This window comes from Rattus rattus, chromosome 7 (genome assembly GCF_011064425.1).
Source record: "Rattus rattus isolate New Zealand chromosome 7, Rrattus_CSIRO_v1, whole genome shotgun sequence".
NCBI lineage: Eukaryota > Metazoa > Chordata > Mammalia > Rodentia > Muridae > Rattus > Rattus rattus.
The window spans coordinates 111,969,479-111,983,972 of NC_046160.1; the positions used below are offsets into that span (position 1 = coordinate 111,969,479).

Sequence of the window (14,494 nt, forward strand, 5' to 3'; positions counted from 1 at the left end):
ATTCACACACACACACACACACACACACACACACACACACACACACACACACACACACACACACACACACACACACACACTGTACACAGCTGCTCAGGGGAGGGAGCTTCTGAGCACCTACCCCTATTCATGGTGCAGTGTTGGTGGGCCCAGTCTTATGCAGTGACTTTGTGGGTGCGACAGCCATTAGACATATGTTTTTATGTAAAATGCCTTCAGTAATACAAACCCACACTCCAGATCTTTTAATATAAACTTATAGGAAGGAGAAGGGACTCGCACAGTCCCCTCATTCCAGGGGAGTATTTAAGTTCCTGTGTTGAACATTGACACAGTTCTTATGTCCACAGGAATGCTGCAGTTTGTGTTCACCGTCCCTCTAAGTGCTTGGTCTACATACGTCAGAGAAGTGACGTGTGAACTAGAGACTCAGGAGAAACCCCAGTGGTTTCTAACAACTAATGGTTAAGTCCCAACAGAGTCTCCTAGAGCTAGAAGCAATCGTACTCCTTGCCTTTTGAGTGGTGGGAGAGCGCTACAATGGTTCCTGCTTCTTACAGATGTATACCTTTCTCATGCTGGACCTACATGTTTGCTTGTTTGCTGATGATGCCAGCATTATGAAATGCCTGTGAAAAGGTGTGTTGATCGAAGAGATACGGAGAAACAACCTAGGCTTCCCTAGGCCATACACCATTCATATACATTTACATTCTTCAAGATACAGATCAATCCAGGTCATTATCTATGCAAGAATAAAAAACTCATTTGAAATTAAGAGATGCAGAGGATATTAATCCAAACTTTAAACTTGAGTAAGAATTAAGCAACCAACTTTTACAACCAACCAAGCAAAGACGACTCAATATACCTGGTTTCAGAGAAGGAAGCGTGGAAATATTGGGAAATTTGTTCCCTTACCTCTATGGGTCTCTTCTTCTTGCCTACATTGTTTGACTGAAGTTTCTCGGGCTGTGGTGGGGCCCTACTCACTGGAGGCCTGGAACAGAGGGGCGGGAAGGCAGAAAGGCAGATCACACTGGGTCTCCCAACCCTGCCCTCCAGAAATGTCACCCTCCCCAAAGTGAGCTCACTCTCATTCTACTAGATTGTGCTCTCTCTCTGTCTTTGTAACTTCTGATGCAGAAAGAAACATTTTTATTCATTTTTTACTTTACTATCTTTGGTCCATGTCTCATAATGTAAATAACATAAAAATAGGCAAATGTCAGAATGTTAGTTTGACATACTCAAAACATTTCTGGATGGGCACAGTATCGTCAAAGCCTGAATACTGGTCTAAAACATCCCTTACGACTTACGTAGCAGATATAGAAAACATTCTGACAGAGAATTTGGATAACATTCTCGTGCACTTTCTACACTGTTGGTAACATATGTGTACCTCCATGCTCCTCCATGCCCTTTACCCATCCACTTCCTGAATTCCTCACGGTGACTGCAGCATCAGCATCAGATGCTCAGGAATTCAGGAAGAGGTTTTACAGTCACAGAGCAATGTGAACCATACAACACCCCATCAGAGGTCACTACCACAACTACTGTCCCCAAATTGCCCTCTTCCCTAATCTGTTTATGGAATATTTATCACCTTTCCTTACATAATGACTTCTACTAAAATGTTCCTACTCCAACAGGGCACAGATTCACATTCTGAATTATTTAATTGTGAAGGCCTTCAGGAAGTGGATGAGTTTATTGGGGTGGCAGAGATGGGGGTGGGATAAGAGAAGGAGGAGAGAGAGAGAGAGAGAGAGAGAGAGAGAGAGAGAGAGAGAGGAGCAAAACCTTTCATTTTAAAAAAGCCATTTACTAGTCCATCTTAACCGTTATGTGAATATTTTACAATCTGAACACTGAATCTACATCATGCATTAACTTCTTCAATTTATAACTAAATTAGAAATGATACTCATTAATTTTATAAAAATGTTCAACACTTAATAATTTATTAAAGCCATATAGATTACAAAATTACTGTCAAATTACATATCTGTAAAGCTAAAAGAAGTGTTGCATCTTCTAAAAAAATATTTAGCTGAGTGTGTGTGTGTGTGTGTGTGTGTATTGGTACATGTCTGAGTGCATGTATGTGCACCACATGCATGCAAGAGCCTACAGAGGTCATAAGAGATGTCAGATGTCCTAGAACTAGAATTAAGGATGTCTGTGAGTCACTACAGAGTTTGGGGAACTGAACGCAGCCAGTCCTCTGCAAGAACAGCCAGTGTTCTTAACCACTGAGCCATCTCTCCAGCCCCAGTGTTGCATATTAAACATTCATTCTAAATAAATGTGGACTGTTGGAGAGCTGGCGTGAAGTAGCATGATGGCCTAGCATAAGCAAAGCCTACAATCATCCTGAGTACTGGAAAACAGTGTGAAATAAATGCATATATGCACACAGAGAACGAAATAGTATATACTGAGCAAGACTGACTGGTGTCAAAAATATCAAGAGCAAGTTAGAGAAAGGACTGAAGGAGCTGAAGGGGTTTGCAACCCCATAAGAACAACAATACCAACCAACCAGAGCTCCAGGGACTAAACCACTACCCAAAGACTACAAATGGACTGACCCATGGCTCCAGCTGCATACGTAGCAGAGGATGACCTTGTTGGGCACCAATGGAAGAAGAAACCCTTGGTCCTGCCAAGGCTCAATACCACAGTGTAGGGGAATCTCAGGACAGGGAGGCGGGAAGGGGGAATGGTTGGGGAGGGGGAACAACACCCTCATAGAAGGGGGATGGGGATAGGATAGGAGGCTAATGGATGGGAAACCGGGAAAGGGGATAATATTTGAAATGTAAATAAAAAATATCCATTAAAAAAAGAATATAAAAAAAGAAAAAAATCAAGAACATATAAGTTTCCAAATTATCATAGAAATGTAAAGTTCAAACCTTCATATTTTTGAATATTCATAAGTAAAAACAGAATTAAATGTAAGAATATTCCCACTAGAAGTAATTCAAAGAAGATAGAAAACTTGACTTTTCTTCCAAGTCAATGTTGTTGGTAAACTTTATTCAAATTGTATCTGATAGCTTTAATTCTAATTCCATTAGCAAGTGTTATCTATATAACTGTGTGTAACAAGCATATTTTAATTTTTATGAGTTATTTACATACATCATATTACTGCCTAAAATGAAAGTATTTGATTTGTAAAACTATACAATTTGGATACATAAAATTTTAGTAATAGAGTGACTTATGTAAGTCAAATAGTTAAGATGCCATTCCTTCAGAGGGAGGAAAGGTAGAAACAGGTAAAGAACAAAGCGCCATTGCTCATTAATGGCAAATAGGAGAGATGATAAAAACACAAACCCAGCCCTGTAAACACAGCAAAGGGAGAGTTACCTGGATCCTCTTCTCAGCAGCAAAGGAAAGTGGAGAAGGATTATCACATATATTTGAATTTAAAACATTATAACAGTATCTCTCATAATGAAATATTGCTAGTTTTAGCACAGATAAACTATATTTCACACATTAAAGGCTTGTTTGTAGTTTATTATTACAGTATAAGAAAAGCCTAAATTATTCTATTAATGGCATATGAAGACATAAGAATTCAGAATGTTCTGTGATGAATTTTAGAGTGTCATTCAAGCAAAGTGTTTAATCTTACCTTGTTCCTAAGAAAGGAATAGAGACCTTTAGCCAGGTATCACTGGGACGGCTTTTAAGGGAGCTATGTACTGAGACCATCATTCAGATCTAATTAGGTCCTCCAGGTACCAACTCAAGCCAAGAGACTTGGTCATTCAGGGCAAGTGTGAGACTTGGCTACCAAAGAAGGACCATTAGAAAGAAAACTGCCAACGGAGTGTGGTGGTGCTTGTCTATAACGCCAGCACTCTCTGGGAAGCTGAGGCAAGAGGATTGCTGTGAGCTCAAGGGTAGCCTAAGCAACACGATTAGTATCAGGGCAGCCAGAGCCACAGAGCAAAACACTGTCTCCAAAGAACAGACCTCTCACTCCCATCCCAAAAGGAATAGCTCCCTGAATAGGAGAGCAAGGCTTGGTAGGTGACCGAAACCCCAGCATCTGGGCAGCGGAGGAGAAGGGCCCTCAAATGTCATCCAGCTCTGGTTGGACTTAAGATTCTCAGAACAGCAAAATAAAATGACATGAACACAAGGGTCTGAGTGCAGCTGTTTTGGAACACTTGGTAGGACGAGGGTAATGGCAACAAAATCCCTAACAGAACTGAGGGGATCACAGAAGTCTCCCTCACCCTTTCCTGGCAGATGGTCATCTAGGCACAGGGCACTCTCACTTGTGACAGCAATTACATCTCTACTGAGCTTCCTGTTTTCTAAACCAGGGATTCCTATATAACTGAGTGCTCCAGAGCAGCTTTCCAACTTCGCTTCGTTCTGCTTCCTGCTTCAGTGCCCCTTTAACATGGAGCTGAGTACTAAATGCATTACTTTACATGCGGGCCTAGGGCTTATGTCTAAGGAAGAGTATGTGGGCCTCTTCAGAGATCAAAGCCACACTCTGGACTCATCTGTGCACATATTATTCTGTTCAAAATGCATAATGAATCTCTCAGATGATTTCTGCTGTCGAACTACTCAAGATGTCTGAACAATCTAGTCTCAAATGCACTTCAAGTCCTTATCACGTCTCTAGAATTCATGATCTTTTCCTACTTCTAAAACTGACACTCCATGCTGTCTTTCTAGAATTGCTCTGAGGACATGTTCGTCTCATTGGCAGTAGCTGCAAGCGGCACTCCAACTAACCTTCTTATCCATGTAATATTGTTAAACATAAAGGTACCATGTTTATCCTATTTTAATATTTTTAAATGAATGAGCATACTAAACTTTATTAAACAGAACATATGTCAACTAACAAGATAATCTTTTCAGTCTAAGAAAAGTCATTTGTATAACTAACTCGCAATGTAGGGTTACTTTCAAAATAACAACCACATTTCATTTTCTAATTATTTTTGGCAAGTGCAACCAAATGCTTTATTAAAAAGGTAGTGCCTTGACATACTAAGGATCAAAACAGAATACTAAACATTTTAACAAAACATGTTCCTTAATAAAACACTTACCTTACTACCCCCTGTCTTTGAGCGGAAGAGAAGTAGGGAACACATAGGAAACTGATGGTGAGTCCATAAGACACTGAGCAAGCAGAATAAAATAAAATCTAAAGAACACTAAGAAAACACAGCTTCTAATTTTATAACATTTGGGATATTTTAATTAAGATACTAGAAATCTTATTAAAAGTTAACCACCTTAGATACAAAATATGTGTTATAAAATATTATTGACAAAGAAAGTCATATATCACTGTTAAAATCATTTAGAAAAATAATCACGAAGTACTGACTAACTATAATAGTAATCAACTGTCATAGGAAGTATTTCCATAAAGTGTACGATTCCATGCTTACCTGCTGATGAAGTAACGAGCATTTTATGGCTAACATTAACTATGAGACAACTATTTAAATAAACTGTCAAAGGAAGTAACTCTTTATCTCCTTTTACTTTATCATTTCTGTGAAAAGAGGACTCTTCTGAGCCACACCACTGACTTCTGTTTCAGCATTTTCTAAAGAATTTAGCAGGACTGACGTCAACCACAGAAAATGAGAACAAAATGTGAAAAAAAAAACCCCATAAATTCAGAAATAACTCTGAGAAGTTAGCTGTAAAAAAAAAATCCAAACTAGAACTGAGCACAGTAGCTTACACCTATAGCCAGACACAGAAGCAGGAAGTTTGCACATGAGGAAAGCCAGGGGCCAGGGGTATTCCACACAGCGGGTTCCAGGCCTGACTGGGCCACAAAGCCTGACCTTGTCTCAGGAAAAGTAACTAACAGCAATGGTGACAGTGATGACAGCACTAAATACTTCTCCCAAAGAGGAAACATTTCCTCTGTGCACCACTTGGATTGCTTCACCACTGAGGAGGACATCTGCTCTACTGTGAAAATTATGACTTCTAGAGTAAAGTTAGGTTATATAACAAACTGATCTGATGAATGATGAAATTTCTTTGAAAAATATTAATATAACTTATGAAAAAGATTATGGTACTTTTTATTTTTCAATACTTGGAGCTAGAATTTCCATTAAAAAATACTAATAATTATTCAAGCATTCAATTAAAAAAACCCACATTTGTTTGTTTACAGGTTTTCCTATAATTAATAAATATTCAGGTCGTACTCATTATTTTGTGAACGTTTAATTTCAGAATTAGTATTTTAGGTTACTCTTTCTTTCTTGTATGAGACAGAGCTCTCAGTCTGTAGCCCTGGCTGGCCTGGAACTTGCTTTGTACAACAGGCTGCCCTGGTATTCATGGAGATCTGCCTCTGCCTCCCTGGACCACAGATGTGTGCCATCATGCCTAGCCTAGTCTATATTTCATTAAGTGAGACTGTGTAGTGATCTATGTCTTAATTCTTGATATTTAACTTAATTTATTTAATTGTGGATTATTTTATTTAGACCTTGAAATAATCTACAGATAGAGATTATAGCTCTCAGTCTACCAGTGAAGAAACAGCTTAAGAACAGATGAATATTTCTTCAGGGTCACACAACTGGTAAATGACAGAAATGGGTATTTCAGCCTTTTGACTGGCTCCAAGTATAGGTATTCAGCACTAGACACTGTCTTCTAGCAAGCTGCCTCACTGGAATCTTAGCACAAGTATTCAGATCACAGTGTGAACAATCTCCTAAAAGTGCTTTTGCACTTTGCCTCTTCACACACAGCAAATGCACGCAGTCTCACTCTGCTGCAGATGACCGCCCACGACGGTTACAGTATTTTATGGACCAACTCAGCACACGAAGCAGTGTTCCCTGGGAACACTGCAGCAGTGGGTCCTCAGAGTGCCTGTCTGTCTCCTTATTAGACCCATGTTTCACTTGTTTGTTTCCATCAAATGCAAACTTCTTATAATAAAGTTTCCCTCATCGCAGCCTTCTCCAGAAGTCGCTGTTGTTCCACCCACGGCCACCTCTGTTTCTCATCGTTTCTGGATACAGTTTTTTATTATTTCAGCCTTTCACCTGTGCAGTCTATGCCATAGGCTTATTTTGTTCTGTTTGTGATTCTGAGGATATGGCCCAGGGCCTCAAGCATGCTGGCAAGTGCTCTATCACCAGGCCTCACCCCCAAACCCCTAATGTCTCTTCGCTGTTCTACGTCCTTCACTTGGATAGCATTAAGCAAACTCTCTTCTCAACACAGATGTTACTAAAAACTTCTCGGCTGGGCTGGTGAGGAGCCCATGTGCTTGCCTTCCAAGCATGAGGACCTTAAGTTCAACCTTCAGAACCCACGTTTTTAAAAAAGACGAAGAAGAAGGATAGCTTCTAAGAAACAAGATCGAGCAGGCAGAGTCGGCCTCCAACCTCCACTGCCACACTCACACAAGCATGTTCTTGTGTGCGTGCACAGGAACACACACAGAAGTTTTCTTTTCATAAAATTATTCTGAATACTGGTTCCATATCAAGAACAGTAGTTTCCACTACAAGGCTACACTGCAACCTGTCTTTCTGGAAAGAATTTTACACAACAGCAACCTTTAAGGACAGGCAGACAGGGCTTTTCCAGACGTCACCTCTCTCCCCAGTCTATCTCACACACTCTTAAAAGTCTGAAAGGAAGACTGATCCAACCTATATTGATGTAACATTCCCTAACTCCTTGTAAAGACAGTGTCAACACCAAAAATACGAAGGACAATTTCTAACAGTAGCTCACAACTGTATAAAGCAACACTGCTATTAGCATCTACAGAAAATCCATTAGATAAAACTCAAAGTTTTATGTCTTTTTCTCTTTTCTATCTTTTCCTTCATCAGACTTTAAACTTTACTATTACCTTTCATCAACTGAGGGCTCTTTCTGTTGCAGATGAGGCTTGACTCCAAACATTGGGCGGATATTAGTTGATAAGGCTCTGATGGTGTAGCTAATTTCATTCTCTCTTGTAACATCGCTGTCATAGCCTGTCATTAAGATATAAGTGCTATCAAATGATAAGCTGATCAATTACATTCTTATAAATTCATCGTCTTCCAACAATATAAGATAAATTGTTAAGGGCACATTACTAATAATGCAACTAGAAAAATTAATGTGAAGAATATTTAATATGTAATGATATCTACTAATTATCACTAACTGTACATTAGTGCAAGATACAGAAAATGAGTTTAATTATCTCATTTTTACTAAAAATACTATATACATAAGTGTACAATACATTACTATGCACCCTCAACTGTTAAGTGTGAATGGTTAAATTATTCATCCAGGCTGTGTTTTCATAATTATTGCCATTACTGGTACATTAAGAAAATCAAAATTGCCTTAAAATATAAAGCTCAACTTTATAAAGGCTTTTAATAGCACTTACTTAAAATATGATTGGCTGTTTTACAGATGATGAATATCTCAGTCATCAATGCATGCCAGTCACAAAGACAATTCTGCTGTAAAACTGGCCCAAACACTAATCACAACTGTTCAAGCATGATTATTATTTTTAACTTCTGTAGTTTGAATCTTGGAGCTACTCTCTCTCTCTCTCTCTCTCTCTCTCTCTCTCTCTCTCTCTCTCTCTGTGTGTGTGAGTGTGTATGTGTATGTGTGTGTGTGTGTTTGTGTGTGTGTGTGTGTGTGTGTGTGTAAGTGTCCTTAACTGAAATACCTCCATCTTCTTCAGAATCTGTATCAGACTCTTCACTGTCACAATTCTTCTTTTCCCGATGTCTCTCCACTTCGTTTGTCCATACCATTAAGGACATATCTGCTCCTCCCAGGGTAACCAGCATGCTGTCATCGTAAGTCCAGCGAACATTTGTGACGTGTGTGCTGTGAGCCACATACTTCTTAAACTTTCCAAATTTTCCCTGAAGATTAAGTGAATTCAAACATTCTTTCTCAAGTCTAGTACTGACACTTTCGTCTTTAAAGTCTGAGTAAATACATAATGCATATAATAAGTACACACATACAATTACATTTTCCTTCAACTCGGTTGTGCTTTCTTAGGTAAGTACTACATTCACACAGTATACAGTCGCTCCCCCTCTCTCTTCTCCCCTTCCTCGCTTTTATCCTTTAGTGTTCCATATCTGCTAGACAGGCAGTTGGCACTCTATTGTAGAACTACATTCTCTAGAACTGTATGTTTCTTTTAAATACCAAGAGAACTGTACGTTATCTACCCTGGGAAGTTTAGTTGTGTAAGTAAATTTGAGATCGATAACCACAAGTAGGTTTTAAGTGAACATCTTTTCAAAGTTGTTAAATAAAGTTTCTCATATTAACAAAGCGTAGTGATCTGGGAGATGGTGCAGCTGTCAAGTTGAATGATCTGAGTGTGGTCTCTAGGAGCCATACTGGAGGAGAGGACCAACTTCAGAAGTGAACTCTGACTGCCATGTGCCATAGCATATAGTGCTCACACACATACATGTGTGCACATACCCCTCCGCACACATATGTGCCAGGGCATATAATGCTCACACACATACATGTGTGTACATACTCCCCCACATGCATGTGCCAGGGCATATAGTGCTCACACACACATACATGTGTGCCCATACCGCCCCTCCCCCCAATAAATAAGTAAGAGAAAATGTGTGAATTCTCTTGGAGGGAGACAATCAAGATTAGGGGTCTGACGCGAAGGTTGAGTAGAAAACAGTACAACACCAAGCCCAAGTTTAATTCTCAGAACCGCTTTGTGGAAGGAAGACCCGAGTCTCTCAAGTTGTCCTCTGGCCGCCACATGTATGCAGGCCATAGGCACATATGCTTCTCCCAAAAAGCAAATGAATAAAAGACCTTTTGTTGTTAACGAGGAGGAATCTGTCCTCAAGGCACAGAGTTTCTCTAAGACTATGTGGGTGTTGCTACAGAGTCTCCCTCCTTCGTCCCTTCCATTAGGGATCAAACAGGCTAGGTACATTCCATACTTAATATACACTGATCTTTTGAGTGGTTGAGTTCCCAGTAAGAAGTTTAAAACCCAATTGTCACCTCAGTGAGTATCTGAAGATGCTAACGAGGACGCCTGAGGCCATCATGAGCTCCATGGTATCATCTAGCACCCACTTCAACCTGTCCATGTTCATACTGATGCCAGATTACAGTACAGAACTTAGTTTGTGACAGTCAGAAGTCAATGCACTTGTACTATGTACACAGGTTTTACTTCTGTGGGAAGCAGAAGCCTAATGTTGTACAATAGTGTGAATAAAGGTCAGTAAGTTAAACGATCAAACTGCACAGACTAGGGTATATAGCACTGTAAGGAATCGTAGTATCCGGTTTCAGAAAAACAACTAACATTGACTCAGTGTTATTTAATTTTATAGGTATTTAACTGTTTATTATTTAATTTTCTTTACTGATGTAAACCCTATATCTAAAACGCTTATATTGACTCTTAAAGTTATATAGTAAAGTTATATTTATCTAATAATTAATTATAAAATTATATTGATAAAAGGAATGGTGAGGAGGGATACTGATTTATTTAATAATGAAAAAACTGTACAATATGACATATAAACCAAGGCACAGTTTAGTAAACTACAACACTTATTTATATATGATGGCAAGAGTAGGGAACACAATTCCAAACCCCTGGCCATACAACATTGCATACTATCTGTGCATTGCTAGTACTAAAACAATGGAATTTATAGTCCCTCTACCATTTCATTACAGAACCACTAGATAAGTTAAAGAGAAACACATACTTTAGCTGGGTATCTGAACAGCTTCACGAATCCCAAGTCATCCCCTGTAGCTAGGACCATTTTGTCACTGGTGAGGCAAGAGGCGGTTACATCTGTGACTTCTCCAATTATTGGCCAAATTCCTTCACAACATAAACCAAGTACACTTGTCCATGTCGCCCAACTAATTTTTTCCACCTAAAAATATTTAAAAACAACTGTTGTAAGATTCTAACCTTTAATACGTCAAGTCTAAGTATTTTTCTAGCACAGTGAAAGTAAAGCTGTAACAGGGAAACTGCTAAGCCCTTAGCTGGCTTTACAGCTCCCCGGCCCCACTGCCTGCAGAGTTCCAGCACAGTATCATTTAGGGCATGCTTACGACACACATACTGTATGTCCTAGCTGCTGAGCTAAGTCCTAAGTCAAACTGCTGCTTCTCACAGACTACCCCAAAACCAGGCTTACGGGGATTCTGAGTCCCTATGAATGCATTATAAACACGCTTTTCACTCAGCCTGCAAGCTAAGAAGTCTGACAGCCCCTTACTAAGCCTCTTCCATGTTGTCTGCTGAGCATCGCTTCCTAGGTCATAGCAAACAGACATTAGTGATATTATCAGGCACAAGACGGAGAATGCTTCTTGTCCTTTCAGGACAGCGATTCAAGTGCAGCTAAGTATTCAAGTTTTTATATTTCTTTTCTTTTCTTTTTTTGAGACAAACTCTCACTATGTGGCCTAGAACTCACTACATAGACCAGCCTGGCTTTGAACTCATAGAGATCTAGTTGGTGGAATTAAAGGCCTATACCATGAGGCCCAGATTCCTTCTTTTTAAAAGTATCTCTTTTTCTTTACCCATCTATTTCTCTATCTGGTCCAGTAATATAAACTTGTCCGAATTAGTTTTCAAATACTGTGAGAATGAATGACCACCACACATAGATGAAAGACAGGAAGGGGGCCTCAGTTTTCCAACCACTGTCAATGATACAAACATCATGACAAATATCACCATCTTCCTACCTCCACACTGGGGATGGTTTGTTTTTTCCCTCTGGGAGCTTCGAAGAATAGCTGTTCTTTAGCACCAGTGTTGACCTGTAAAAGCTTTCCTTAAAAGAAAATTTTAAAATTACAGACATATTTAAGACACATGAATAAAAATATCATTCCTCTTAACTCTAATACCCAGAAAGAAAACAAAACATAACATGTGATAAACACTTCACGGGATGATCAGAACTTGTAATTCCCTAGGGAGAGCTGGAATGTTCTAGTCCAGGGACAAATTTTCCTGGGCTAGCTTTAATCTCCTAAATTGTGAGTTACTACTCACTCCACATGAGACCTACCTAGTAAGTCCTCTAGGACAGTCAGAGGCTTAGCCAAAGAATAAGGTTGTCAGCCGACAGCACCTGAGGCCTAAAGTGTGGATTCCCTCTGCACAACCTGCCTACCTGACAGACACACCAATGTATTTTTCTCCTGAAATTTTTTTCTCTTCTTTCTTATCACAACCACAGTTTCTCTCCTGTACATACCTCCCTTTCCTTCCACCTCCCACCTCCCCTTCCCTCCTGCCTCATCCACTTCTGCATTTCTCTTTAAAAATGGCGGGTGCTCCCATGGCTATCAACCAGCCATGGCATATCAAGTTGCAGCAAGACTAGGTACCTGCTCTCCTATTAAAGCTAGACAGTCTAGTAGGTGGAAAGTGGCCCAAAGGCAGGCAGCAGAGTCAGAGACAGCTCCTGCTCCCACTGTTAGGATTACCATAAGAAGATGATACTACACAACTGTAACACATGTGCAGAGGTCCTATGTCAGTCCCATGCAGGCTCCCTAGTTGGCAGTGAGTCCCTTTAAATCCATACACCTATGGACACTAGATTTTGGACAAAGAAGCCAAAATTATAATATGAAAATAAGAAAGCATCTTCAATAAGTGGCACTGGCCTAATGATGCACCTTTGAAATGTCTTGATTTACAACTTTCCTTGTTTTATGATTATGAACACTTCCTGTAACTTACTATCTTGGAACATGGGATTTGGGGTGCCCCAGGTCCATGTTCCCAGGCCATGGTCACTCATCTTTGGCTCCAGAATAAGCTGTGCTTTACTCCCTGCCTGTGAAGTGACAGCTCTATCTCTACATGGGTATTTGTGTTCTGTTTACATCTTTACAGGCAAACTCAGTTTAAGGCCTGTATTTTGAGCCATTCAAGAGACTGAGAGAAGGCAGAAGACTCATAAGTTCAGGGACTGCCTGGACTGCAGGGTGAATTCAAGGCCAACCTGTGGGATTGAGCGAGACCCTGAGTGAAAGTGAAAGAGAAGAAATAGACAGAGGTAGCTCAGTGGTAAGAGCACTCTCATGGCTGTGCAAAGCCCTAGGCCAGCCTCTGCTCTAGTGGATATATTACCATCACTGCATTCTCAATCTCGGTTTAATTAAATAATTTCATTCATGAAAGGCTTATTTTTATGTAGGTAGATATATTAGTTGGTGTTCACACTGAAAAGAAACTTAAAACATTTTTTGTTGTGAAAACTGCTTCCTTAAATTGTATAAGTATACAATACAGTTTAAGGATATTTGAAAAACCTTAACTTATAATATGAAATTTAAAAAGTTAAAAATATCTATTAAAGTGAGAGCATTTAAAATATTTAACATCTGTCAAAAATTTTCAAACATTGTTGTATGCTATGCATTCTGCAAAAAGTACTCATTAAATAATATGCCATAAAATTATGACAATTTTTAGAAAATATGATATATTAAATAATGCAAGAAGTGATTTTGAAATCTTTACAATTCTATTTCCAAATTTGAAGTGTGTGAGGTTTATCTGACAAAAATCAGGACACTATGGCTAAATTTTTTTCTTGTATAAAATTTAGATTACTTTAAAATTAACAATGTATCATGGCCCATGCTCTGAAAGTCCGAACTTGTACAGTGTCCACCCTGAGCTGAATCCCATCTGCTGCTCTGCAGAGCTGTACTAGAGCACACTAGAGTGGCTCTCAGCAGCGTCTTACCTCTGCTGTCCCAGTCGATGTGGGTGATGTAGCTCGTTGCTCCTTTGCAAACCCCAACTCGCTTGCTACTTGTCACGTTGTATATATCAACGAAGCTGTCATGGGACGCCACAGCGAGGTATTTCCCAGAACCTACGACAGAAACGTCTGTCTACATCTCCTATCTCAGGGAGGAGTTTCTGACTCTGCAACTAGAAGTAACTTGGTATTTTTTTGAGCAAAGTCTTAAGTATTTCATAAGCTATACTATAATCAGGCCCATATGTTGATATCAAATAATAATATAATTCTTCAAGAACATTAATAACAAAAAATGAAGTACATTTTCTTAGTGTAACACATTATATTAGTAGACAACAAAATGTAAAGAGTCATGTAGGACCTAATTTTGATACAATCAATCCTTCCCCCCCAAATCCTGCTAAATATAGAGGGAAATAGACCAAAATCAACATTTTGTCTTATCATTCATAATTCCTACACTATAGTGGGCTCTGTAGTAGATAATGAATCAAAGAAATCTATGACATAAAACTTACATAGTTTCAAAAGCATTTCTATATAAAAAAGTTATTTGGCCCCTTTTATTTACAAACATGAAAACTAAAGTCCACCAGACCCAAGTTATTTGGAAAATTAGTGGCATACAGACT

At 39.2% G+C, this 14,494-nt stretch overlaps 1 protein-coding gene across 6 annotated transcripts in view; it reads right to left on the reverse strand.

Annotated features, from left to right (window-relative positions):
• Nucleotides 1-14,494, reverse strand: part of Eml5 (EMAP like 5) — a 119,164-nt gene that overhangs the window by 25,766 nt on the left and 78,904 nt on the right. For all 6 annotated transcript variants that reach the window (XM_032908248.1, XM_032908250.1, XM_032908251.1 and 3 more), the window contains exons 23-30: nt 13,842-13,973; nt 11,818-11,906; nt 10,812-10,988; nt 8,747-8,948; nt 7,916-8,042; nt 5,109-5,123; nt 3,391-3,399; nt 922-1,000 (exon numbers count right to left, since the gene is read on the reverse strand). In XM_032908248.1, the coding sequence (XP_032764139.1) occupies nt 922-1,000; nt 3,391-3,399; nt 5,109-5,123; nt 7,916-8,042; nt 8,747-8,948; nt 10,812-10,988; nt 11,818-11,906; nt 13,842-13,973 (830 nt within the window). The remainder of the gene's footprint in view (nt 1-921; nt 1,001-3,390; nt 3,400-5,108; nt 5,124-7,915; nt 8,043-8,746; nt 8,949-10,811; nt 10,989-11,817; nt 11,907-13,841; nt 13,974-14,494) is intronic.